Genomic DNA, 26,829 nt, shown 5'->3' on the forward strand with positions numbered 1-26,829 from the left:
GCGGTCCTGTAGGCCACACCACTTCCGATCATAAACGACTACAGTAGTCTCTCTTACCTTATCGTACAAGGGGATCATAAAGTAACCATTATTAGGGGCACAGTCTGTCTGGTATTTCAAAGTCCCGTGCTTGGTATACAACTTTATCTAGAAGGCAAGGAAAGAAGAAAAGTCATAATATCCCCTTTGAGAATTAGCTACATACATTACACCACAATGCATTTGGCCAATATGCATTTGCTGAGGACCTACTATGTGCTGTGATGAACACCAGGCACTAAGGTCAGAGACAAATAAGACAAAGTATCCACGAAATAGTGTAATTAGATATTTTTTAGGTTAGAAACCCTCTAAAGACTACCCTGCAAAGTCATATTTTTCAATATTTTTCAGTGTATTTTTAGCGGCTGTCTCTATGGATGTAAAACAAATTTTCCAATGTGCTATTAATAAGGTGCTTATTAAAATGCAATCCCCAAGCCCCACTTCTGTTTCTAAACTAGAAGGTCTTGGGTGGGGGGACAGGGATCTACATTCATTTCAAATGATTCCCAATATTTGCGAGTTAACACTCATCTAGGAATTTTTAATTTCCTCTTTTATTTTCATTCTTAGGCAAAAATAAATCAAAAGGCACTTAATGTGTGTCTTTTCAAGGGATCTCTAAAGTTCTTGTATCCTGGGCATTTCCAAATACAATCTCTTAACCTTTTAAGACACTCAAGCAGCATCTGGGTTTTCCACATGCTGTGTGATAGTCATTTAACCTCCTGAGGTCCAGTTTCTTCATAAATACGAAAAGAGCCACTCCCCTTCGTGGTGATTATACAGACTCACATCAATGCATATTAAGCACCTGGCAGACAGCATGGCTCAAAAAAAAAAAAAAAAAAATAGTGTTCTTATTATTTTACTATATTACTATGTGGTAGTACTAACTTCTCTCTGCGTTTACTTTTCTCTTGGAGCCCCAGGAAACTAAGTAGCACAAAGCCTTGCAAGGCAGCTTCTGAACTGGTCTGTGCCCACACACTGGTAGGCAACCCAAGAGGTGGCACGGGCACCCAGCAGAGCCCTAGGAACCCTGCCATTGCCAGTGGGTTGACTCATTAAACACCTGACTTAGGATCAAAACTGGCAGAGAAGCAAGAGACAGAGGGGTCTTGAAGGTGATAATTATTTTCTTTAGTTAATACATGGTGCTGGATTCTGCTTCTGTCTCAACACCCTCCTACAAGAACAAAAGCTGGGATTTGGAACAAGGCCAGGGCGACCCAGTGGAGTGTGGAATCTATTTTCTACCCCTCCCCAAACCCATCTCAGCAACCAGATTTGTAGAATATACTGGTTCATTCCTTCACCACAGCCCTTCAGCTGCCAGCAATGGACTGGCTCAAATGTGCTTTCAGTCAGCCTTTGGGGTCTTAATCCCCCCAAAGTCCCTTCTCTTTGCCAGCTAATAGCCTCTTCCTTTTTTCTCTCTCTCTCCAATCCCCTTCTGCCCCATCACAGTACCCTTCTAAGACAGAGGCCAGCCCTCCCTCAGGTCCCCTCCCATCTATCCTGACAAGTGACCTTACTTTTCACAAAAGCTTTCTGGGCCATAATGCCACTGTATTGATAATCATGTAACTGCCTGGGGCTTTACAACTTAATAAAAAAGACTTCAGCTCAAATCTCCAGCATTAATTTCACTAACTACCCAGAAAGACATTCAGGGCAGCTGCCAACTCTCCATTTTTAAAGGAAAAGGAGTCCCGGGGTGGGGGGATATCGGGAAAGATTAAAAACACATATTCCCAGCCCCAGAGATGCCAACAGAGATCTACCCGGACAGGATCTTTGGGATGGGAATCAGTGCTCTCTAAAAGCATCCCTGGGGGGTTTCGAGGAGTGGATTAGAACTTTTGGGGGCTCTGAGATGTGGGGCACATACCTCTAGGTCCCCAACCCCACTCCGTAGCTGACCCCACGATAGGAACCCCCACCCCAGCGCTACGGGGAGGGCATGGGATGGTGGAGAGCCCGCGGGGGGGCGGAGTCTTCAAGGAGGCAAGGACTCCTAGAACGTGGGGCAGGTGGCAACCGCCTGGCGTTTGAGGCGAGGCCACCGCAGCCCAGACAGGTTGAGTAACTGGCTCAGGGTCACACAGCGAGCTCCAGCCCCGGCCGCGGGGCGGGCGCTCACCTCGATGAGCGAGTAGTTGATCTCCACGTCCGACTTGACGAAGCCCCCGCAGCCCACCACGATGTCCTCGGAGGCGCGTGCCGGACCCACGCCACTCAGCAGCAGCACCACAGCGGCGACCACCACCACTGGCCCCGGCGGCCCCAAGCCCCTGCACGCCCGCATGGCCGGGCCTCTGCCGCCCGACCCTTCGCAGGCCTCCAGGTCCCGCCCCTAGCTCCGCGCGCTGCCCGCTGCTTCCTCCTCTGCCCGCCGCTGACAGCCCAGGCCCCGCCCCGGCGCTGCTGCGCGTGCGTGCTCCGGCGCCTCGCCCCCTCGCCAGACAGGCTAACTACAGCGCATGCTCAGCAACAAAACCAGACCATTAGTGCCCTACGGTGGCCTGGAGGACTCCGCGCACCGTCTGTCAGGTGCAGTTGCCAAGGTGCCTGATTACAGTCACAAACTCCAAAGTTGAATTATGCTTTGGAATTCAATATCGCTGAAACTGGAAACGACAAGAGACTGTTGATTTAAGTATCCAACTACTCCCCCGATTGTTTTTGGCACATGTATTTCACAGGTGATATATAATCTCAAAAACCCGTTTAGGAATTTGAGTCAGTGCATTTTTCCATTATAAATAATCAGTACTTTTTTAAAAAAGCAATACATAGGCCATTTAAGGTCAGCATTATGTTTTAAAAAAAAGGGTATTTGAAATTAATCCCAGTTCTAAGAACATTTGTGTAGAAACAAACTTGAGGGTTTTTCTCCCATAAGCAAGAGATGCAAACAGTTAATTTACTTTGAATTGTCTGTGATTTGAAGCATGGTTTGTCAGAAAACAAGTTCAAATCTCAGCACGTTGTGCTTTGCCCCAAGATTATACAAATACTATGACAAAAACTGAATTTAACTGCAAGTTACCACATCAAAAGAGACAAAAATTGCTTTTCTGACCTGATATTGGAATTCTTCCATTTTGCCCTAAAAGAGAATCAAGCCCTTTATTTTGATAGTTTTTATATTTTATTTCTAAACAACCAGGTAAAAGAGAAAATTTCCCACTAGAATTTATCATTGTGGCCAAGACTTAAGCAATATACAATTATGAATCATAGGGAGTTTAGACCATGCAATGGTTAAAACCTTCATGGGTCCTATAATGGAATGATACATCCCCCAAGGATCTCAGTCATGAGCACATCTGATTTCAGTTTCTCACTCTGCACTCTCACTGGAAATACAGTGGAATTCTCAACTATTTGGTTATAGAGAGAATCCAGCTTAATATTTATTTCATTTATTGGGTATTTATAACTACAACTGAAACAGATGCCCTTTCCTCTCCCTAGCATGAGTCCCTGGTTTGTCTTAGCAAATCCGCATGGGGCTGAAAGCCACCAGTTAGGAAATGCTGACCCATGGAACCTTCTCACCTTACAGAATGGGAAACTGAGGCTGAGAGGGGGAAAGGGACTAGTTTAGGGCTCTGCATTCAGCCCTGTACTGTTCAGGGGACTGGATTCTGTTCTTGGCACACCCAAATGATTTCCTCTGTGTTCTTCCTTACTTTCTGACCATTCCCCCAAAATTCCCACCATTCCCCGCAAATTCATCTTCACATATACAATAAAATAAACACTAGGACTGTAGCAATGCCTATCAGAGGTGGGGTCACTTGGGGTCACAGTAAGAGAGGCCTCCCCCTAATTTCCATCAGCCTCCACCAAGATCACCTCAAATAAGCAGACATAATTTATAAATGTGAACAGCAGACCTGCCACACTCAGCTTCAAAACTGAGTTTGTTCTCTGTGTCCCTGCTCTTCCAGAAGACCCATGCCAGAGGACCGCTGAAGGCATACTGACTTGGGCCCCAGGCCAGGGTTGGGAAACCCCAAAAGAAAGGGGAGCCCACACAGTGGAGGCCATGCGAGAAGTGGCATTCAAGAGCTGCAGAGAAGTGACAAGGCGATGTGGAGAATGCATAGAGTCTGACTCCTTCCTCCAAACTGAGTACCTGTGTTTGCCTGTCTGAAAAAGCTGTCTTTTCATTTCTATCTTGAAAAGAATACATGCTCGTGGCAGAAAGAAAGAAAACAGAAAAAGGAAAGGAAAAAGAAAAGAAAAGAAAAATGAGGATTTCCATGATCACTGCTGGACTGCACATCCATTTTTAAAATCTATGCATACATGTTGCATAAAGGATTTCCCAAAAAGAGCTACTGTCTGGGAACACACCTTGCTTTAACACCCAGGAGAGGAAGGCAAAGATTTGACTTCCTTCTCCCCCTTTCCCCGACCTAAGAATATACTTTTTTTTTTGCATAAATATTATAGCCTATTTTGTATTATAATCTTGTTTTCATTTAGCATTTAGCAACTATCTTTCCATATTATATTTCTGAAATGGCACAGTGAACCACTGCTTAGTAACCTATGGATAACATAACATTACTAATACTAATAATCGCTAACTTATTGAGCATTTACTGTGTTCTTGGCACTGTGCTAAACTCTTTATTAGTAATCTTAATATCTTCCCACCACCCTACAGGCAGACAGTATCCATCCCACCTGCTGCGGGACTGGAGGGTTTTATCGGGATGCCACTGCACTTTCCGGGGCTCCGAGATCCCCTCCCCCAATGCCGGCTCAGGCCACCCAGAGTGCCCCCTCCAATCGCCTCGTCTCCCCTTCCCGCCCCACCCTTGCCGCGCGGCGGGACCTTGCCCCGGGCCTGGCGATCCCGGAGCTGGAATCCCAGCCTAGCCTGTCAGTCTCCGCCCCTTCCAGGACCCGGAGCGCGGCAAGGAGGCTGTCTCGGGACAGACGGACAGACCGCGGGGCGGACAGACGGACAGGCACGGGAGGCGCGCGATGGCCGCGGCTGCAGAACCCTGTGTGGGGCAGGGGGTAAGTCCCCCCACCCCCACCCCGCCTCCTGCCCCACTCTTCTTTTCCGGGCTTGGTAGGTCTCTCCGGCAGCTTTCTCCAGGGGGTGATACCGGGGAGGGGAGAGACCACCAAAGTCCCAGGCAAACAGCAGGCAAGTGCGGGCCCTTTAACTGAGCCTGCCCCTAGAGACCCCAGCACCACTAACGGGGCCTCCCAACCTCCCAGCTGCCTGCAGGCTTTGACTTCTATTTGCATAAAGCGTCAGGACCTCTATTTGCATAAAGCTTCAGGACCCCCACCTCTCTGGCTTCCTCTTTCATCCAGGCTCTTAGCGAAGGACTCTGGGAAAGAGGCTCATGGGATGGGAGCAAGGGTCGCAAACTCCCAGGATTTCAGGGGCCGGGCCGGTAAGGCAATAGTAATAGCTGATATTAATTGAGGGCTTACTTTGTGCCCCCATCCTCCTATGTGCTTTATTGCTATCAACCCATTTAATTCAATTCTTAGAGGTAGATTCTCTGAACACCACCCCTCTCCTTTGCAACAAAGGAAACTGAGGCACAGGGAAGTTGAAGTTCACAGAGGTGGCCATTGGCAAAGTGGGGAGCAGTGAAGAAAGATAACCAGTGTGGGAGAGGGAGGGCTGTTAATATAGTAGGAAGAGAACTGAAGAGCCATGTTCTCTGAACTTCCCATTCAGACTTTTTTAGCGTTCTGATAAGGCTAGCCAAGAGGCTGAGAGAAGAATCACAGACCCAGGGGCACCTGGGGGGCTCAGTCCATTAAGCATCTGGCTCTTGATTTGGGATGAGGTCATGATTTCATGGTTCGTGGGTTCAAGCCCCGGGGCTCAGCGCTGACAGCATGGAGCCTGCTTGGGATTCTCTATCTCTCCCGCTGTCTCTGCCCCTCCCCTACTCCTGTGCTTGTTCTCTCTCTCTCTCTCTCTCTCTCTCTCAATAAATAAACTTAAAAAAAAAAAAAAGAATCACAGATCAAGACCCTCTGTAGAACAAGCTTTGGGGTCAAACAGGCTTCATGGGAATTAGCTCTGCCACTTTCTGTATGTGTGGGCCTGAAGAAGGCTGTTCCCCTCTCAGTGCCTCAGTTCCCTGGTCTGTGAAATGGGACCAGTAACACCTACCTCTTAAAATATAAGGCTTAAACGACAGTCTGCACCCAGTATTCATCCTGGAACCCAGGTATCCCCAACTCCAGGACCCAGCCACCTTGGTTCAAATCCCAGCACCACCACTTTCCACCTGGGTGACTATCACCCAGGTTATGTAACCTTTCTGGGCCTCAGCTTCCTCATATGCAAAATCGGTAGCATAATTGCCTGTACTTCTTAGGGTTGATATTATTAGCATTAAAGCAGTTGAGACTTATAAGGTACTCCAGAGAGTGCTGGGCCCATTTTCATGTCAATGTGAGGAGTCCAAATGGTTGCCTTGCCCCCTAATCAGGTGAATCTGGGACTCCTGCATTGTATGATCACAAGGGTCGCCCCGGTGTTCCCTCAGGTCTGGAACTGGACAGAGCCTGAACCCATCGCTGCCCACCTACTGAACGTGTGCTTCCTGAAAACGGCAGGGATCTGGGTACCCCCGATGTACCTCTGGGTCCTTGGCCCCATCTACCTCCTCTACATCCATCGCCACGGCAACAACTACCTCCGGATGTCCCCGCTCTTCAAGGCCAAAATGGTAACCGCTGCCTCTGGGAGGCTGTAACCAGACAATGGTTGGGAGGTGTGGGAAGCTGGCTGGAGCCTTGGCGGAGACCCCAAAGTGGACACTCCTCCTTTCAAGGAGCACCCAGGGTGGGGACAAGACGGGGACCTCTTAGTCAAACAGAGCAATACTCCAGAGAGGCTACAGAGGTAAACTCTGTGGAACCAGATTCCCCCAAACAGATATGGTGACAATGAAAATCCACGCATCTGCAAACACACACATCTGGATGTTCAGATGTTCCTGGCCAGTTTATGACTACCATACCTTGGAATTACCCACAGTGTGTGAGGTATACTCCTGGGGTACACAAGGTGATTTTAGGGTCACACTTGGGTGAACTTTAAAAAATTTTTTGAACAGGTACGCGTTGATTTTTATGTTTTCCCACTGGCATTTCTAAACACCAGTTCTTAAAATTTTTTTGTATTTATTTTAGTGTGTTACAAAAACACAGGCATTCCAAGTGTGAGCCTTTCTGCTCATCCATCCCGTTCTCCAAACTTCTACAAGAATGTCGTTCCCAGGCATTAAGGAATCTGCTCCTGAAATCATTGTTGTACTATATACTAACTAACTTGGATTAAATTTAAAAAAGAAAAAAAAAAAAAGAACGTCCTTCCCATACCACCTCGTTAATTTTTGTCCTATTGTCGAACTCTTCCTTAAAGGGCCAGACAGTATATATTTGAGGCTTTGAAGGTCCATGTGGATTCCATGTCACCTACTCCGCCATTGCAGCAGAAAAGCAGCCACAAACGACAGTAAATAAATAAGCATGACTGTGTCTCGATAGCATTTTCTCGAAAGTCACTGAAATTTAAACTTCATGTAATTTTCACACATCACGACATATTATACTTTTTTGAGTTTTGTTCAATGATTGAAAAATGTCAAAAACCATCCTTAGCTCACAGGGGATACACAAATAGGCAGCGTGTCAAACCCAAGCCCCCAGTAGTACTTGGAGCCCCGCTTTGGACTGTGGGGTGCTTGTAATAGTTCCTGCTATGCGCCCAGAGGCCTCGTCTTCTCTCCCACCTGTGTCCACCTTCTGCTTTCCTGCTTTCTCTCATTCAGAAGAGAGATCCCCGCATCTTAGAGAAAGGTCTGGAGACATACCAGTCCTGACAGAGCTTCTCCTTGATTTTATAGCAGGGGTCACGGGTGTCTGGGTGGCTCAGTCGGTTAAGCATCCAATTTCGGCTCAGGTCATGATCTCGCTGTTGGTGAGTTCAAGCCCTGCGTCGGGCTGTGTGCTGACAGCTCAGAGCCTGGAGCCTGGTTCAGACTCTGTGTCTCCCTCTCTCTTTGCCCATCACTCACTCATGCTCTCTCTGTCAAAAATAAATAAACATTAAAAACTTTTTAAAAATAGTAGAGGTCAAAGGGACTTGAAGAGAGTGTAACTTTTTCATCCCCTGCGTGAATGTTGTTTCAGGCCGCTTCTTATTTATTGATTGATTGATTGATTTATAAATATTTATTTTCGAGAGACACAGAGTGTGAGTGGGGGGAGGGGCAGAGAGAGGGAGATACACACACACACACACACACACACACACACACACACAGAATCCAAAGCAGCCTCCAGGCTCCAAGCTGTCAGCACAGAGCCCGATGTAGGGCTCGAACTCATGAACCATGAGATTGTGACCTGAGCCGAAGTCGGACAGTTAACCATCTGAGCCACCCAGGAGCCCCTTTTTTTAAAAATTTTTTTGATGTTTATTTATTTGAGAGAGAGAGAGAGAGACAGACAGAGCATGAGCGGGGGAGGGGCAGAGAGAGAGAAAGACACAGAATTTGAAGCAGGCTCCAGGCTCTGAGCTGTCAGCACAGAGCCCGACGCAGGGCTTGAACTCATGAACCATGAGAACATGACCTGAGCTGAAGTTGGACACTTAACCTACTGAGCCACCCAGGCGCCCCCATGGCGCTTCTTCATACCTAAAGCACCTCGCCTGCGTACTCTTGGTGCACCCTGCCCTACCCTCGCATTCTGGAAAATACTGGGTTGGCTTGGGTCCCTGGGGCATATTATTTATAGGACACTTCCAGGTCAAGGTGAATCTGTAGGTAAGGCTCCCCTTCCTGCTTCTTATTCGGCATCTCTCACACTGGCACTGTTAAATTATGATGTTGGGACCTTAGCCGTGCCTCATCCAGAGCCACTGCCCGGTGGGCATGGGGTCCCTGTCTGGTTTGCCCCCACCCTTCTTTTTGCCTGCCGGCCTTATCTAGCCAAGCCTGTTTCCCAGGTGCTTGGGCTTGCCCTCATCATCCTGTGCACGTCCAGCGTGTCTGTGGCTCTCTGGAGAATCCAGCGGGGAACACCCCAGGCCCCAGAATTCCTCATTCATCCTACTGTGTGGCTCACCACGACGGTAAGGACAACCCAGGCTTGCTGGGCTTGCTCCTGGCTGAGAGGCTTCTCTTGCCCTGGTGGAGGGTGTGGGGCAGAGCACAGCTCCCTTCCGCCCTCCCTGCCCCTGCCCACCTTGAGGGGCCTGTCGTGACTCTCCTGTCCAGAGCTTCGCCATGTTCCTGGTCCACACGGAGAGGAAGAAAGGGGTCCGGGCATCGGGGCTGCTGTTTGGATACTGGCTGCTCTGCTTTCTCTTGCCAGCGACCAGTGCTGCCCAGCTGGCCTCGCAAGGGGTAAGTGGAAGCCTGGGGAACCGATGTGGCAGTTTCAGGCCGTGGGTTGCCCTGCCTCCGTCCTTCCTCCTCCCCTTTCCGCACATGACTTATTGTCTACACAGGGACACACACCACGGTTGCTTAAATTCCAGTGACACACAGGCACACTCACTCACACAGGTGTATGCGTCATCCCATATGTTTTTATGGACACTCATTCCCAGGGTCTTACACACTTAGCTCACACACTTCATTTGCACAGCAGACACACCCCTTTGTGCCCCACCTTTCATGCATCACACAACTACCGTCTGAAACACACCCACACCTGCCGCCACCCAGTGTGTCTGTGCCTTCAAGCTCCCACACGATTCAGGCACATGCATCGCCCATTCCCACACTGCACACCCATGCACACGTCCTCCCTTGCACCACTGGCCACAGGTGCAGTGTTGGTTCACACCGTCAGGAGCTTCCCCGATGAAATTTGAAAGTGGCCCCATAGGGGCGCATGGGTGGCTCGGTCGGTTAAGTGTCTGCCTTCAGGTCAGGTCGTGATCTTGCAGTTCGTGGGTTCGAGCCCCACGTCGGGCTCTGTGCTGACGGCTCGGAGCCGGGAGCCTGCTTTGGATTCTGTGTCTCTCTCTCTGCCCCTCCTTCACTCATACTCTGTCTGTCTGTCTCTCAAAAATAATAAACAATCTCTCTCAATAAATAATAAAAATTTTAAAAAAATTAGGTCTAATTAGTATTAGGTCTAATACCTCATACTCCAGATGGTAGCTGGCAGAGTTAATAAGCAAGGGGACTTACAAGGCTTGTCCCGGGCACCACAGGACGAGTAGATGTCCGCACCTGCCACCAGAATCTTCGAAGTATATAGAGGCTTATGTCCAGACAGTCTCCGCAACATGTTACTCTCTCAAGTTTGTGTTCTTGAAAAGGCTCCTAGTGCGAGACACGAGTGAGTGGAATGACCTCCCAAAACACACTCTTTCTGTATGAGCGTGCACATCTCCCCTCATTCTCACCTACCCTCACCCATGCTCCCCTCTGGACATAATACGCATTGTTGCATATCCATCCATATTTCTTTTTCATTTTATGTAGAGAGAGTGAGCACTGTGCTTTCAGCTTACTCTCAAGACCATGAGATCAGGACCTGAGCCAAAATCAAGAGTCAGATGCTCAACCCACTGAGCTACCCAGGCTTCCCTTCCCCCCACCCCCCTCCCTATATTTCGGTTTCCCATCCTGGCCAATAGCAGTTCCGTGTTAAGGGACACATCGGATCTGTTTACCTGCAAAGAGAGAAATAGCCCAGACCTCAGTTCCTCAACCTCAGCACTCTTGACGTCATTCTCTTTGGGGCGGGGGGAGCCGTTCTCGCCTTGTTGGATGTTAAACAGCATCCCCGGCCTCCACCCGCTAGATGCCAAGTGCACACCTTCCCCTGATGGTCAAACCCAAGAGTGTCTGCAGACACTGTCACATGTCCCTTGGGGACAAATTTGCCCCGGTTGAAAAGTGCTTGCGTAGTTGGGATGCTCACCCCAGATCTGGAGACCCCCTGCAACGGGCTGTAGATCATTTCTCCAGCCAAATGGTTGCTCCAGTCCTGCTCCCGAAAGGAAAAGGCAGAGACATACCATTCTGTCCTTAAGGACAGATTTTCACAAAGTAATCTTTGTAACCGATGGGAAAACTGCCCAGGCCATCCACTGATGTGTGCAAAGCTAGGTTCCCCCAGCGGCCAGATGCAGCACAGAAATAATAATATTGTGACCACGCATTAATATTGTGACCCCGGCCACATGCCAGGCCCTGCAAAAGGCACTTTATGTCATGCCTTCATTGGATTCTTACAAGAATGTGCTATGGCAGATTCTCACAGTCCCATTTTAAAGATGGGGAAACCAAGGCTAAGAGAAATGAGCGGCCTCCTCAAGGTCACATGGCCGAGGAGCGCAGAGCCCAAGTCCATCTCCCCCGAATTCAGAACAAATGTCCCAATAGAAACAGTGGTAAAAATGGCAATATAGAGAAGGTGAGCCACGATGTAGCTGGGATATCAAATTGTCTAATACCTCAGAAAACAAAAGTAAGAGCAAAAGAGTGTAGAAATCCTGAAGAGGAACTGCCATTTGAAACGAGGGCTCTTGTTTTAAGCCACAAAGACTCAACTCACACTAGCTTAAGGGGGGAAAAATGCAGGAATTCATTAGCTCCTACATGGGGGCTCTCCTGGGCACGGTTGGTCCAAGTGTTCAGATGATGCCACCAGATAGATCTCCATCTCCTTCTGTCTCTTGGTTCTGGCCTGTTACTTGTTCAACAGTGGGGTGGCAAAGAAGAACCAACAATCGCGCTAGACCTAGGCTCCACCCCTGCAGCAACCCCAGTGAAAGATCTCCTGATGGTTCCAGCTCTCACTGGCCCAGTGTGGGTCGTATGTCCATTCCTGACCCAATCACAGTAGCCAGGGGACTGGAACATGCTCACTGGTCAGACCTCAGTCACCTGCCCACCGCCTGAAATGGAGTCACTTCTGCATAAACCACATACCTGAGCATGGGAAAAGAAATTAAGGGAGTCTGACAGAGGGGCAGCAGATACGAAAGCCATCACGGTGTGGCAGCAAAAGTTCTTGATTTGGATCGGATCATCTGGGTGCCCTTGAGCAAGGTGCTATTGCTTCTGTGAACTTGGTTTCTGCATGAGTAAAATAGACCAGCTAAACTCCAGCTGGGGTCAGAGTGGGGAGGGACTTGATGAGACAGTGCCCAAAAAGACTTCCGCATAGGCACAGGGTGGAGTAAATGCTCACTAAATCCAGTTCCCTTCTTTTTTATTTAAGTTTATTTATTTATTTTGAGAGAGAGAGAGAGAGAGAGAGAGAGCATGTGCACACATGCACGCAACCGGGGGAGGGGCAGAGAGAGGAGAGAGAGAAAATCCCAAGCATGCTCTGCACCGTGAGCCTGAGCCCGACGCAAGCCCCATGGGAGGCTGGATCTCACAACGGTGAGATCATGACCTGAGCTGAAACTGAGAGTCCAATGCTTAATCGACTGAGCCACCCAGGTGCCCCAAACCAGTTTCCCTCTTAAACCAGAAAACACTGGCCATGAGGAAGCAGAATGGGATATTGGGGTGGGGGCTGGAGTAGAGAAGGGCTTTCCTCCGTGGCACAAGGAGAAAGGAAAAGTATCCCCCCTGCTCACATTCCAGGGGCTGTGGTCAACTGTCACCTGCCTAAGGGGAGACACATGCCCCCCCCCCATTTCATGCAGAGTATGGGGGTCGGGTGTTCCTAAATCGCGTCACCAGGCATGCCGGGGTCACCAGCTTTCAAACCCTGTGGCTCTGGCTCCCTGCCTGGGCACTGCTCATAGCTTCAGAAACCTGCTCAGCCATGACCATTCCTCCCCTTAGAGACACCCTGCCCAGCTTCTGCTGCCCACAGGCCTCTGGCTGCAGACTTCACCATGCCAGACTCGATGGGACTTGTGTTTTCTCACCCACAGGGCTTCCAGAGTGACCCCTACTACCACCTGTCAACCTACCTGTGCTTGTCTCTGGTGCTGGCACAGTTTGTGCTGTCCTGCCTCGTCGATCAACCCCCCTTCTTCCCTAAAGACCCCCAACAGTCTGTAAGTTGCCGAGTCTCCAACCCAGCACCTCCCTTGTCCCTGTTTCATTTCTGGTCTCAGCTTCCCCGTGGGACAGAAGGGAGCTAAACTAGGACACGAGCCTTTCATAATTTTTTACCCATTCTTTCATTCAGCAAAATGTGTATTGTATATCTGTGCCCTAGGCTGGCCAACTTTTTCTGATTAGAGCAAGATAGAAAGTATTTTAGGCTTTGTGGGCCATATGGTCTCTGCGGCATCGATTCAACTCTGTTGCTGCTGCACAGATAGTATGTCAAAGGAGCATGGCTGTATTCCAGTAAAATTTTACTTGCAGAAACAGGCACTGTGCCAGATCTGGCCCAGGAGCTGTGGTCCAGTCCCTGCGCTGTACCCCAGCTAGGTGCCGAGGATCTATGGCAAACAAGCAGACGTAGTCCCTGTCCTCATGCAGCTAACAGCCAAGTAGAGCAACCAGACATTAATCACATAATTGCACAAGCACGTAGAAAGTTACATTTGGGGCAAGTGCCCCGCAGGAGAAATTCGGGGTCCGTGAGAGTTTACAACAGGTAGCACTGAACTAGCCTGTGAAATCAGGAAAGAATTCTCTGAGGAAGAGACAGTTGAGCTAAGGTCACCTAAGGGAAAAAAAATGCTCAGTGACATGAGTAATCAAATGAACACTATAGAACTTTTTTATTCTGTGAGAATGAAAGAAAACATTAAAAATTGATAATAAGCTGTGATGGCAAAGATGTGGTGAAATAAGCAGTCTCGTGCTCTAGTGGTAAAAGGTGAAGATGCGTGCAGTTTTTCTGGAGCAGCTGGCAACGTCTCAGGACAGATCCCTCCGCACTTCTCACCATAATCCCTGAGGGATGTTGTCGAGGATGTTATTGTCTGTGTCACACATGTTCTGTGCTTCTAGGAGCTTCTTAGTCTCAGTAATAGTTGTTCCCCTGGGAAGCTGTTAGTTCTTACCTATTGGTTGCTGTCAGATTTGTGGCACAAATCGCTTTGGGCCTTACCTGCTAGGAAGCACCTAGCCCACGGGTATTCACCTGTAACAAGCAGTCAGGGCATCTCAATGTGCACTTCCAGTAATACCGAGCTCACGGTCCGTTCATCCGGTCTTCCTGACCTTGGTTCCCTTGCCTTATACTGGCCATGGAATGTGAGATTTGCATCCTTCACCAACACCGTCTCTTGTCTTTACAGAATCCATGCCCAGAGGCTGGAGCTTCCTTCCCCTCCAAGGCCATGTTCTGGTGGGTTTCTGGGTAAGTAGAGTAGCAGGGAAGGGGCCAAGGTGCATTTGCTTTCTTATTCGTTACTACACCTCTTCCCCCCAAGACGTTTCCGGTCAAGCCTACCAAGGTCAGCCAGGCTTTCTTCCTCCCAGCCTCAGTGCTTCTCTGTCCGATGTCAGTGTGTCCAATCTCCACACCCCATTCCCATTCACTCACTGGAGTGAGATCTGGGTTTGAGTCCGGCTTTCCCTCTTAGCTGGCCTATATCACAAACATTCAGGACCTCAGTTTTCCCCTCTGTAAAAGGGGAACAGCTCTACCTTCATTAAATGTACATTGCTTAGTGCTTATGCACAGTAGGTGCTCAACAAAACCAAATCTATTCCTTGGATGCATTTGTTCCACCGGCATCTAATATGCACCTGCTATTTGCTAAGCACCGGGAGTAAGGACATAAGAGACCACATCTTTACTCCCCAGAGGCTCCCGGAGGTGGAGAAGACATGTGTTTCTCCAGGGCCAGCACACCAGGCAGTGTGGATGCCCTGTCCCCTCCAGACCACATTGCAGTCAGATCTCTGCAGCCCCTGGATTCGAATCCTGGCCTCGCCATTTCCTGGCTGTGTGACCCTGGGCAAGCTGCTTAACCTCTCTGCATCTCAGTCCCCGCCCCTGAAAAATGAGGATAATAAGAGCATCTACCTAATAGGGGTGTGGGAATTAAATGAAATAAGGCTTCAAAGCACTGAGCACAGGGTCTGGCCCATAATGAGTATTATACAAAGTGGTTGGTGAATACATAAAGACTAGAATGCCCTTGGGTTGAGGAATTGGTGGGAAGTGCATATGGTTTGGCCAAACAGCTCTAGAGAGGACCTAGCCCTCTGTTTCCCAAATGTAGGCATTTGTGGATCATTCTTCAAGCTTTTTGCCATATTGGGATTTTATTTTCCTTCCTTTACTTAGTGGTTTTTTTTCTTTTTTTTTTTTTTTCTATTTTTAAACTCATTTCTCTTTCTTTTTTTAAAAAGTTTATTTGTTTTAAGACAGAGAAAGAGAGGGAGAGAGAGAATTAGCGAGGGAGGGACTGAGAGAGAGGACGACACAGGATCAGAAGTGGGCTCTATGCCGACAGTGCAGAGCCCGATTTGGGGCTTGAACCCACAACCCGTGAGATCATGACCCAAGTCGAAGTTGGATGCCCAACCGACAGAGCCACCCAGGCGCCTGGTTTTTGGTTTTTTTTTTTTTTTCTTTAAATCAACTCACTTTTTCTACTTTAATAAACTTTTTTTAAAGGAAACTTTCTATCACTGCCAAGTTGGAAAAAAAACCTATTAAATCACTTGCCACACAGATCTCTCCGCTCAAAATTTCAGTGAAAACCAGGTCATGTTAATAATTTCTAGGTCAGAACTAGATTGGCTGAATTTGCTCTGCATTAAAAAAACAAAAGGAGGGGCGCCTGGGTGGCTCAGTCGGTTGAGCATCCGACTTCAGCTCAGGTCACGATCTCACACGGTCCATGAGTTCGAGCCCCACGTTGGGCTCTGGGCTGATGGCTCAGAGCCTGGAGCCTGCTTCCGATTCTGTGTCTCCCTCTCTCTCTGCCCCTCCCCCGTTCATGCTCTGTCTCTCTCTGTCTCAAAAATAAATAAATGTTAAAAAAAAAAAAATTAAAAAACAAAAAAAAAACAAAAGGAACTTGGAACATCTCCGAGGCGAGCTTAGGACCAGCAGCAAACAAGACCATCTCCTTGGTATGATCAGGAAAATTACAGACACCTGAGAAGTAATAAACCATGCTCCCGCCTTAAAGTCTAGAGTAATCTCTTGTGTATGTGTGCTGGCCCCCAGCTTGGCAAGGACAGACTGAAGACAGAGCAGACCGTTCCGATTGGCAGGTGGTGGTTTTAATAAGCAAGGAAACTTAGGAGGCTTGTCCTGGGTGGCCACAAAGTGAATAGATCTCCGCACCCGCCCACCAGAATCTTACAAGTTAATGCGGGGGCCTCAGCGGGGTTCAGGCACATGTACCATCCAGATAGCCTCAATAACACATTGCCTTCTCAAGGCTGCATCCTTGAAACGACTTTTAGTGCAGGCAGAGTGGGCAGATCCTACTTTCCAAGGACAGAGGACGGGCGAGGAGCCTCTGATTGCCCACGTCCAGCTTGCGGGACACCCAGAGGTCACGTCCTCTCCGTGACCGCCTCCAATAATGTGCCACCTACAATCCAGTCCAAGTGTTGGTAAACTCTCATTTTAAGGTGAGAAAATTGAGATCCACTGGTGGGAAGGGAGGTGCCCAAGGTGACAGAGCTGAAAACTGGTTTTATTTGACACATCTTTGGTCCTGTGTCAGGAGGTGAGGATATAGAGGAGGAGAATAAAGGCAAGTACTTTTTGCCCCCATGGGATTTACCATCCAGTGGAGGAGAAAGACACTCAACATATAACCATATCAAAAAAGTAAGACATAATGGCAACAAGCATTGTAAAGAAAAGCCCAGGAAAAAAGTCTATAATGGGAAAATCTACGTGGACTGAAGGGCCATCAAGTGGGTATCTAAAGAAATCATGTCTAAGCCCAGGAAGCGGCCAGGTGAAGAGTGGCAGGAAAAGGGTTCTAAGCAGAGCAATATACATGTGCAAAGGTCCTGAGGCCAGATGGCTGCAGAGGTGAACAAGGCACTTAAAGCTGAGGGTGGAGCTCAGGTTTCCAACTCTGGACTTCTGACTCTGGGGAGGTTTATTTCCCTCGCCACACAGCCTGTCCATTGATTAAGTCACTGAGTGTCTCTGAACCTCGATTTCTTCTCCTCATCTGTAAAATAGGTCAATAGTTACCACCGAGTGTTCTTGTGTAAGATTTAATGGGATGATCTTTGTAAACTGGGAAGTGCCCCACAAATGTTGGGGGTGCTCAGGCTAAATGCTTTCATTTTCCTGAGGGGCCAGCAGAGGAAAAGTGACTTACTCAGGGTCACATAGCTCTCAGGGCAGGACCCTGTGGGGGAGGGGAGGAGAGCATGGTGGGAGGAGCTTGTCTTGGTGACTCTCTTTTTACAGGCTGGTCTGGAGAAGCTACAGGAGGCCGCTTGGGCCAAAAGACCTCTGGTCACTTGGGCGAGAAAACTCCTCAAAAGAAATTGTTTCCCAGCTCGAGAGGGCGTGGACGAGAAACCGCAGTGCAGCCCAGCGGTGAGTGTGTGAGAAACGAGAGCCCGGCCCAACGCTTGGCCAGCAAAGCTCATCACTTGGCCCCGAGTACGACCCCAGACCCTACTCTGGGCTCCACTGTCCTAGTCCCCTGCCTGCCAGCTGATCCCAGTAAGCATGAACTGACCAGGCCCAAGGGACATTTCCTCCCAGAGTGCTTCGCAGCTTCCAAGAGGACACAGTGGGTGCCTCCAGAGGGAAGCTTGGATGTTGGGACAGCAGACAGGAAACAGATGGGGAGTGAAAGGTTCTGTGGTGGTCCACAACGTGCAGGCAACTACTTACTATCTAACCCGAGGGATTTGTTCCCTGGGCCTCGGTTTCCTTATCTGTTCAACGAGGATGCCATTAGCTTCTGGGGGATGAAAAAAAATTATTTGTAGAAAAGAACTGAGCAAATACCCCAACAGTGGTAAAAGCTCCAATAGTGTCAATTATCTGGAAGATTTCCAGCCCTTTCTAGTCCGGCCAGCTCTGCCTCACCCTTGCCCTCTGTGGCATCTCTGGAAACTTCTGTGGTCCCCTCTGACTCTGAGGAACCCAGTTGGGAACCTCTGGTTTACAGAAAAGAGCTGTCAACGTAGGATTCATTAAACGTGGGTTAAAGCAGTCTTGCCACGAAGTAGTTGATGACTTTGGCCAAATCATGTGAACTTCGTGTTTCAGGGGACTGACAAAAGTGCCTTAGCCCTGTGGGAAGAGTTACAGGGTTCCCCTGTGTACTTTAGGATTTTGTGGGGGTTGTTGAATCCTCCAAATTAGGAGAAGTGAGAGACAGTCTATTGGCTCACATAGCTTAGAAGGTAGGTCTAGCCTCAGGTGTGGCTGGATCCAGGGGCTTGCATAATATCCAAATTCTTTCTCTCCATCTCTCGGCTCAGCTGATGTATTGGCCCGCCTCATATCCTGCCACTGCAGCAACCCCAGCAGGAGTGTCTCTCCTAGCATCTGTACAGAAAATGCTAGGGAAGGCATTGGCTGACTCGAGTCAGGACCAATGCCATAGCCAGGGGGCAGGCCCCATGATCGGTAGCCCCTTCAGAGCCACAGTGGGGTGTGTTTTCCCAAAAGGGTAAATGATATGAGCAAGTCAAAATAGCAGCTCATTGCAGGAATATTTTGTTGAATTGCCCCTCTAGTCTTACATGATTTCTAAGTGGCCGAATTCATTCAAAAGGACCTTAGAGGGGGGCGTCTGAGTGGCTCAGTCGGTTAAGCGTCCCATCTCACGATTTGTGAGTTCGAGCCCCACATGGGACTCTGCACTGACAGCTCACAGCCTGGGGTCTGCTTCGGATTCTGTGTCTCCCTCTCTCTCTCTGCCCCTCCCCCACTCACACTGTCTCTCTCAAAAAGATATAAACATTAAAAAAAAAAAAAGAGTCCTAGATGTCTTGCCCACTCTCTCCCAGGTGTGACCTCCTCTCAGGGGCATGAGAATATTGCAGCCAGGATAGAAACATTCTCCAGGACAGATTAAGAATCCATAGCAATTGACAGAAGACATGGCCATACAAAGGCCTCCCTGAGTTTTTTTCTGAGTTGACTGATTACACACAGAAAGAACCTTGGTTTTATTTCCGAAGTATTTTGCAATTTTGGGGGGAAGGGAGAGGACGTCATCCTGAGAGGTCAGGAACCAGCCACTCGCAGATCAGGTCAGGTTCCCAAGGTATGTTTGGTCCACGTGTTGTTCGGGGTTTTTTCTCTTTTTTTTTTTTAAGTTGCCAGTATTTAAAACATTGGAGATTTCATATAAAAATCTGGAATTCTGGTGTCTTTTAAAGGACATGGGCAGTGCCGAGTCACGTCCCCTGCATGGCAACAGGGGAGTGGATCTGGGCAGGCCCCAGTGGGAGGGCATTGGTTGGCCACAGTCTGTTCCACTCCCTTTTGTTTTCCCAACTTGGACCTGGACAGTCACCCCCTGCCTCTTCCTGTGGTCACGTGTACACCCTGCACTAAATGGCCTCCGGTCCAGAGACCTAAAACCTGGAATGTGAAACCCACTGGAAAGGAGGAACCTGGTTACAGAGCCCTCAGGTGGATCCCAGGGATTCCGAATTCTGAGGTGAGCAACCAGAACGGGACTGAGCAAAACATCCAGCTGGAAAGAGGCCTTCATCATCATCTCCTGGCCACCCCATTTTGCAGATGGAAACACTGAGGCTCAGGGAAAAGGGGACAGAGCAGGCATTTGAATCTCAGGCTCCTGCCTCCAAGGCAGGTTCTGTCCATCAAACCAGATTTCCTTCCTTCCTTCCTTCCTTCCACAAATCTTTACAACTGCACATTTATTTATTTATTTTTGAGAGACAGAGAGAGACAGAGCACAAGCGGGGGATGGGCAGAGAGAGAAGGAGACACAGGATCTGAAGCAGGCTCCAGGCTCCGAGCTGTCAGCACAGAGCCCCATGTGGGGCTCGAACTCATAAACCGTGAGATCATGACCTGAGCCAAAGTCGGACACTCAACCGACTGAGTGGTTGACAGTCCTGTTAGGCCCTTTATACACGTCACACATCTGTTATTTTTTCCATTCATTTGAGAAGTATTTATCGAGTGCCTACTACATTCAGGAGCTGAATATGGGGGGGGGGGGTGGAATACAAGCGAAGTCCATAAAGGTGAATATTGGAGAGAGTGAGCAGGGCCTTGAGGGCAACGAATTAAACACTGGGCTGTGATGAGGAGGGGTGGCCAGGTGACAAGAAGGTGACATCTTCTTGGCATTGGAGACCCAAATACCAAAATGTTTGTGAGCAGCAAGCCATGCCCAGCTGAGCGACAGACCCTCCAGAGATGCCAAATCAAATAAGCCGGACCGTGGTCAAGGGGCAAGGGGGCAAGGCCTTGGCTTGTTAGCGAAGGTCTGGCCACCAGTGTTCGCCAAGGTTGGGGTTTTTTTTTTTTTCCCCTTCTTTCTAAAGATTTTTGTCAGTGGGGCTCACAAAGAGGAACTATGTGAATCACGAATTGTGACCCGGTCTCAAACCCCTGCTCTGTCCTCACTGTGTGACCTCAAGCAGCTATCACCACCTTTCAGAGCCTCAGTCTTCTCCTAGGGAAAACGGGGAGTCCATGGTAGGGAAATCCACCAGGCAGGGAAGTCAAGAAAAACCAACAAGCTGGTGCATGTACAGGGCTGATCCCAGAGCCCAGCCCCAGGTCCCGGCTCTGTAAACGGGCACTGAAATTACTGATAACCCCAGAGGTTGTCGGAGCTGGAAGAAGCTCAAAGAGTGGGACCAGCCCCTTCCTTGCAAGCATGAGGACACAGAGGCACAAAGAAGGCATTGTCTGCCCAAGGCCACACAGCACCCAGACTCTCAGCAGCTGAGGACCTGCCTGCCTGGCTCTCCCTTCCACTCCCCACCTTCCCCCCAGCTTCCATCTGTGGTTTCACCCAGACCAGGAATGCTGGGCCCATGGACATCAGCTGTGATTCTAAACTGGTTCTAGACCAGCTCTAAACCCCCTAAGGGCTAGCCAGTTACGCAAGGGAGGAGGAGGAGTTGCATTAATGGCTCACAGAATGCCTAGGCTCTGAAGGCACAGAGCTGGGATAAATCCCACACACTTCTCAGCTGTGTGCCCTTGGACAAGGTCATTCTAAACCTTCTTTTCCCCATCTGTGAAATGGGGTTAACACCTAGCTGGCCAGCTTCTTCAGAGGACTGAGGAGTGCCTGGCACATAGTAGGTGCTCAATGCGTGTGCAGTGCCATCAGCATCCGTAACGCCTTAGGGCAGCCTTCCTGCCCTGCCCCTTCCTGCCCCGTTGTCTCATAAAGGGGTCCTCTGGGGGACACAGAAGAACAGTTGAGAGAGCAAGGCGGGATGCTTACCCCGTCATCCCCCTTGTTGGGAAAACGGTCCTGTAATGCCTGGTCCTACTGGAAACTCATCTGCCACCTCTGAGAATCTGTGAAAGGACTATCTTAGTCCATTCAGGCACTGTAACAAAATACCATAGGCTGAGTGGCTTCTAAACCACAGACATTAATTTCTCACCGCGCTGGAGGCAAGGCTGGGCACTCCGAGATCAAAACCCCACAGATGCAGTGTCGTGGGGGCCTGCCTCCTGGTTCATAGATGGCTGCGTCTAAGGCTGTTCTCACATGCTGGAAGGAGGAAGGAGCTGCCTGCTCCCATTCATGAGGGCTTTACCCTCATGACTTCATCACCTCCCCAAAGCCCCACCTCCAAATACCATCACCCTGGGGGTTAGATTTCAACATGTGAGTTTTGGTGCAGGACGGAAACAAAAATTCAGTCTCTTGCAATGACCCAGAGCCATTTTCTCCTCTCCCGTAAGGCACACCAAGGCAGGAGCAGCTAAAAGGTGTCGCATGGGGGTCCCAGAGACGGAGGTCTTCCTGCAGCAAGAAGGGAGCCAGAGCGGCTCGCTGCTGAGGGCCATCTGGCAGATGTTCCGTTCCACCTTCCTCCTGGGGACCCTGAGCCTTATCATCTGTGATGTCTTCAGGTTTGCTGTCCCCAAGCTCCTCAGGTGGGTCCAGACCTTGGGCGCCTTGCTAAGGCTGGTGGTCCTTTCCTTAATGGTGTCTTTCCAGAGTCAGGGGGCACCAGCTCTCTTTCTTCCTCTGCCTAGTCCTCCGGTGCCCAGGGCACTGGAGAGTGGGTGAAAAGGATACTGAGGAAGGGAAAAAAGTACGGAGAAATTGACTAGCCTCAGGGAGAGAAGATGAATGAACTCAACCCTGACTGTATCAGTTAGCTTTTGCCGTATAACAAAACAACCCAAAAGCGAGGGGCTTACAACCACTTCTTTAGCGTGTGATAATGTGGGTCAGCAGTTGGGGCTGGGCTCGGCTGGGCAGTTCTTCTTCCGTCAGCTGGGTTCCCCCATGTGTCTGTGCTCAGCCGTGTGTGAAGCTGGCCGGGGGCTGGCTGGTCGGAGACGGTCTCAGCTGGGACAGCGTGTCTCTGCTCCGTGCGATCTTTCATGGCCCACAGTGCTAGCTCTGGCTTGTTCACATGGCCACCTGGCAGGGCTTAAAGACCCAGAGCAAAAGGACCACTTTCTCTTGAGGCCTCGGGCTGGGGGCTGGCACAGTTTTACCTGCACTGTTTTCTGGGCCAAAGCTGGTTGTACGGCCAGCCCAGATTCAGGGGATAGTGGATTTGTGTGCTGTGGCTACCATGACGGTATTACAGGCTGGGTGGCTGAGACAACAGATGAAAATGAATGTGCAGGGGGTGCCTGGGTGGCTAGTCAGTTAAGCTAAGTCTGACTTTGGCTTAGGTCATGACCTTGCGGTTTGTGAGTTCGAGCCCCGCGTCGGGCTCTGTGCTGACCACTCGGAGCCTGGAGCCTCCTTCGGATTCTGTGTCTCCCTCTTTCTCTGCCCCTCCCCTGCTTGCTCTCTGTCTCTCTCTCAAAAATAAGTAAACATTAAAAAAAATTGTTTTTAAAAAGAAAATGAGTGCGCAGGAGGGCTCCTGGGTAGCTCAGTCAGTCAAGCCTCTGACTCCTGATCTTGTCTCAGGTCATGATGTCACAGTTCCTGGGATCGAGCCCTGCCTCGAGCTCTGTGCTGAAAGAGGGCAGCCTGCTTGGGATTCTCTCTCTCTCTCTGCCCCTTCCTTGCTCATGTGCTCGTACTCTCTCTTTCTCTCTCAAATTAAATAAACTTAAAAAGAAAATGAGTGTGGACAGTGGGAGAAATAACTTGCATTTTTGCAAAAATATCTACCATTCTGTCTGATCCTCTATACCTTGCCAGGCTCAGGCAAAAGGAACAACCATGGATGCCTTCTCTTACCGCTCGTACTCTCCCTCTCTCGAAAGCCTTTTTCTGGAGTTTATTGGTAATCCCACGACCCCGGCCTGGAAAGGGTATCTCCTCGCGGTGCTGATGTTCCTCTCTGCCTTCCTGCAATCAGTATGGGAGCAGCAGTACATGTACAGACTCAAGGTGCTGCAGATGAGGCTGCGAACAGCCATTACTGGCCTGGTGTACAGGAAGGTGAGCCCTGGGCGAGAGGTACGGGTCTTTCCTGTCTCCCCATCTCTTCCGAATTTATACGAAACATTCTAGCCCAAAAGGGTCACATCATATCATATCATCTGTGCCTGAAAATGCCCTCATTCATTACTTTACTACATCCTCACCTTCTTGGTTATTTCCATAAGACCTCGAGTGATCTGACCCTGGCACCTCTCCAACTCTATAACAACACACACCTGCTCTCTTGCTCAACCCACTCCAGCCACAAACATACCAGGCAACCTCCGACCTCAGGACCTTTGCGCTTGCTGTTGCCACTACCTGGACACCCTTTCCATTTCTTTTCATGTACTTTCCACTCCTCCCCCATGAGGATAAAGGGCTAATCGTGGGGCTGTGTGGAAACCAGATGGAGGCAGACTATCAGCTACATCCCCAGGCAACGCTGCTTATGGTAAAAATGACGATCCATTGGTAAATTCATCTGGGCTGAAAGTTCTGTCGGTGGAGCATGAGTACCTGATGGGAAGCCATAGCTTGGAGCTTCTTTTCCTGCAACGGCTCTTGTCCCCTTGGGAGCCCTGGGAGTGGAGCTCACAAGACTAACTGCCGTAAGACTTTCGGACTCTCTGGCTCCCGTGGGGTCTGGAGCCCCTGAGCCTGGGCCACCCAGTCCCCGCGAGTCTCCTGTGATGCCCGCGCTGTCCCCTGGGGGACAACCGGGGCAAAGGGAACAGCCCCTGGATGGCTGTGTGGACGGCCCCCCTGACCGTGTGGCTGCTGTGTCTTAGACCTGTGTCTCCCCCCACGCAAGCTCTGGGTCAGTGTGGCCCGTCTGGTCTTGTGAATCCACGTGCCGAGCTGAGGCTTGAAGCCGTTGCTCTCCCATGCCCACCCTTAGGGGAGCCCTGCCCATCTCCTCAGAGGTCAGCCCCTGGCTCCCCGCCCTGCTCTGCCTCCCCATTAACCGTCTCTGCTTATTCTCCGGACCTGGTACGTAGACAGGGCTAGCCAATTTCTAGACGTAGGAAATGACTCGCCAAGAGCATCCCTTTCATGCCAGCTACCCAGTCCAGAGTCCACACTCCCGATCGCCCCCTGATGGGGCTCTCGACACTCTGGGCCCCCACACGCCTGCCCCAGTCACCCCAGGGCCAGGTGCTGGACGAGGGACAGCTCCTGTGCCCCAGAGCCCACCAAAATTATTCAAGCTAGCCAACCCTGCTTACCCTCACCGACCCTTCCTCCCTGTGAACACCACAATTAAGGCCCTGGCCCACAGTCCACTTTGCTAATAGGCAATAATAGTAATTATTATTATTGATGTTACTGAATAATATTATCTTAAAACATTGCTTCATAACACGCCTCATAACTGCCATTAAAGAAGGAACTATGTAAGTTGTGATTTAATTTTCCTCCCCAGTTCAAACTCTGCTGTGGGAGAGCAAGCCCCCTGCCTCTATCTTCTCGGTACTCAGTTCACTGTGAGGCCCAGACTCGGTACTCGATAAAGACTGGAAGATTCTTCTGGAGATTTTCTACTCACTCCTTCCTGGCTCACTCATTTACCGCCTTACTTCTTCCCTCACACACTCAGCAGAGACGATGGCAAATAGAGCTTAGCATTCAACAGGCTGGAAGGGGTCCACTGTGACCCCAGGGCCCACATCTGGGGCTGCCAGAGAACCAGGTCTGGTGTGTGAGGGGCACCATGTAGATGCCTTCAGGGAATTGATCTAACACCCTGTCTAGCTCCTGTCTCGCCTTGGTCATCCTAGATTCCAAGCTTGGCCTAGCCTTTTAGAAGGCCCTTCAACTTTGGGTAAGTTGGTCAACTTCTCTGTGCCTCAGTTTCCTTGGCTGTAAAGTGGGGTTAGCAATTCTCCACTTCATTGATCCCAGTCTCAGTTTTTTTTTTTTAACCCTTCTGAAATCAAGATGTATATCATGTATCTTAATTTAATCGCATTTACTTTTTTTGCCCTTAGTGACACAAAAACAGAGCGTTTCGTCCATAGCATTGTAGACTGAATGAGACATGGCAGCACCTACTCCATCTGGTTGTGGGTTGGGCCCCATCACAGAAAACGGTGACCCTGTTCATTTAGCACAGTGCCTGGGGCATGGTTGGAATTCAGGAAACGATCCCCAGTGTCATCATGAACCCGAGGGTTTTATATATTGTGCTACTAACTTACCACAACAGTGTTTTAGGGATGTCAGAGGATTTTTTTCTTTGGTCATCTCTCCAAATTCTCACGACGGCCCTGGGAGGTTGGCTCAGGAGATTCACGAGCCCACTTTACAGACGAGGGAACTGAGGCTAGATAGTGAAGAGACCTGCCTCTGCCAGCAAGGGCAGACCAGCTTAGACCCCAGACCGGCCAGGCAGCTGTGCTCTTGCTCTGTCCGTGCTTTGGGCCTCCCTGCCCTCCTCCACCCCACTCGTCCCGTCCTTCCCTCTGGCTCAGGTCTCCATCCTCCCGCCCCGCCCAGGTCCTGGTCCTGTCCAGCGCCTCCAGAAAAGCCAGCACGGTGGGTGACGTGGTCAACCTGGTGTCCGTGGACGTGCAGCGGCTGACCGAGAGCGTCGTCTACCTTAACGGGCTGTGGCTGCCGATTATCTGGATCATCATCTGCTTCGTCTACCTCTGGCAGGTGCGCCACAGTTCACAGGCCCCCGGCAGGTGTATCAGCGGCATAGCGACAGTGAGTGAGCATAGAGTGGTCCCAAGTACCATCCAGTGGGTGTCGTCACGGTGACCGTAGATCTACACCTACTGCCCCTACCCTACGGGACATGGGGCCAGCACCCTTTCTGACTGGCCGCCTTGTAGCCAGGGCCCAGCATGCACTGGGCACACGTAGGTAGAGAGAGGGGGATGAAGGACTCCTGGGAAAATGCAGAGCCATTAAAGGGGCAGACCCCTGACCCCAGCAAATCTGCAGAAGACCCACCCATCACCCTCCTGGTCTTTTGGCGGATGGTCCCTAACATCAGAAGGTCACCCTGAAATCCTGGCCCGGCGGGGGGGGGGGGGGGTGGGGGCAGACACTGAAGTTGCCACAGTTAGCATCTGTAGCATTTTTCTCCAAATGATACTATTTTTGCCAGAGAAAGCTTAAGCTTCCTTTCACCTTTCTTGGAGTATTTTCCCAATCCTGGCGGTGGGCTGGTTTGCCTTCCGGGCACTTCTCCACTTGGCCACTGGGTGGCGCGATTGCTGCATAAATGAAACAAACAGGCTTGCTCTGTGGTCAAGGAGATTACAAAATCGTGTTCTTAAAAGCTGAGAGGG

The 26,829-nt window shown here is 50.0% G+C and overlaps 2 protein-coding genes across 4 annotated transcripts in view; one reads left to right on the forward strand and one right to left on the reverse strand.

Moving 5' to 3' along the window:
- Nucleotides 1–2,434, reverse strand: part of LOC122209455 (nodal modulator 1) — a 55,752-nt gene extending 53,318 nt beyond the window's left edge. For both annotated transcript variants that reach the window (XM_042921305.1, XM_042921304.1), the window contains exons 1-2: nt 2,189–2,434; nt 58–147 (exon numbers count right to left, since the gene is read on the reverse strand). In XM_042921305.1, coding sequence (XP_042777239.1) covers nt 58–147; nt 2,189–2,353 — 255 coding nt within the window. In that variant the 5' untranslated portion in view covers nt 2,354–2,434. The remainder of the gene's footprint in view (nt 1–57; nt 148–2,188) is intronic.
- Nucleotides 2,435–4,971: 2,537 nt separating this feature from the next.
- The window catches only part of ABCC6 (ATP binding cassette subfamily C member 6), a 51,702-nt gene continuing 29,844 nt past the window's right edge, over nt 4,972–26,829 (forward strand). Inside the window, exons 1-10 of one of the 2 annotated variants that reach the window (XM_042921382.1) lie at nt 4,972–5,088; nt 6,594–6,776; nt 9,065–9,190; nt 9,336–9,464; nt 12,974–13,099; nt 14,300–14,361; nt 17,404–17,535; nt 21,871–22,065; nt 23,368–23,545; nt 26,027–26,188. In XM_042921382.1, the coding sequence (XP_042777316.1) occupies nt 5,053–5,088; nt 6,594–6,776; nt 9,065–9,190; nt 9,336–9,464; nt 12,974–13,099; nt 14,300–14,361; nt 17,404–17,535; nt 21,871–22,065; nt 23,368–23,545; nt 26,027–26,188 (1,329 nt within the window). In that variant the 5' untranslated portion in view covers nt 4,972–5,052. Of the gene's footprint in view, nt 5,089–5,409; nt 5,478–6,593; nt 6,777–9,064; nt 9,191–9,335; nt 9,465–12,973; nt 13,100–14,299; nt 14,362–17,403; nt 17,536–21,870; nt 22,066–23,367; nt 23,546–26,026; nt 26,189–26,829 lie in introns of those variants that run through there. The other variant, XM_042921381.1, reaches the window with a different exon arrangement.

This window comes from Panthera leo, chromosome E3 (assembly GCF_018350215.1).
Source record: "Panthera leo isolate Ple1 chromosome E3, P.leo_Ple1_pat1.1, whole genome shotgun sequence".
NCBI classification, from domain to species: domain Eukaryota; kingdom Metazoa; phylum Chordata; class Mammalia; order Carnivora; family Felidae; genus Panthera; species Panthera leo.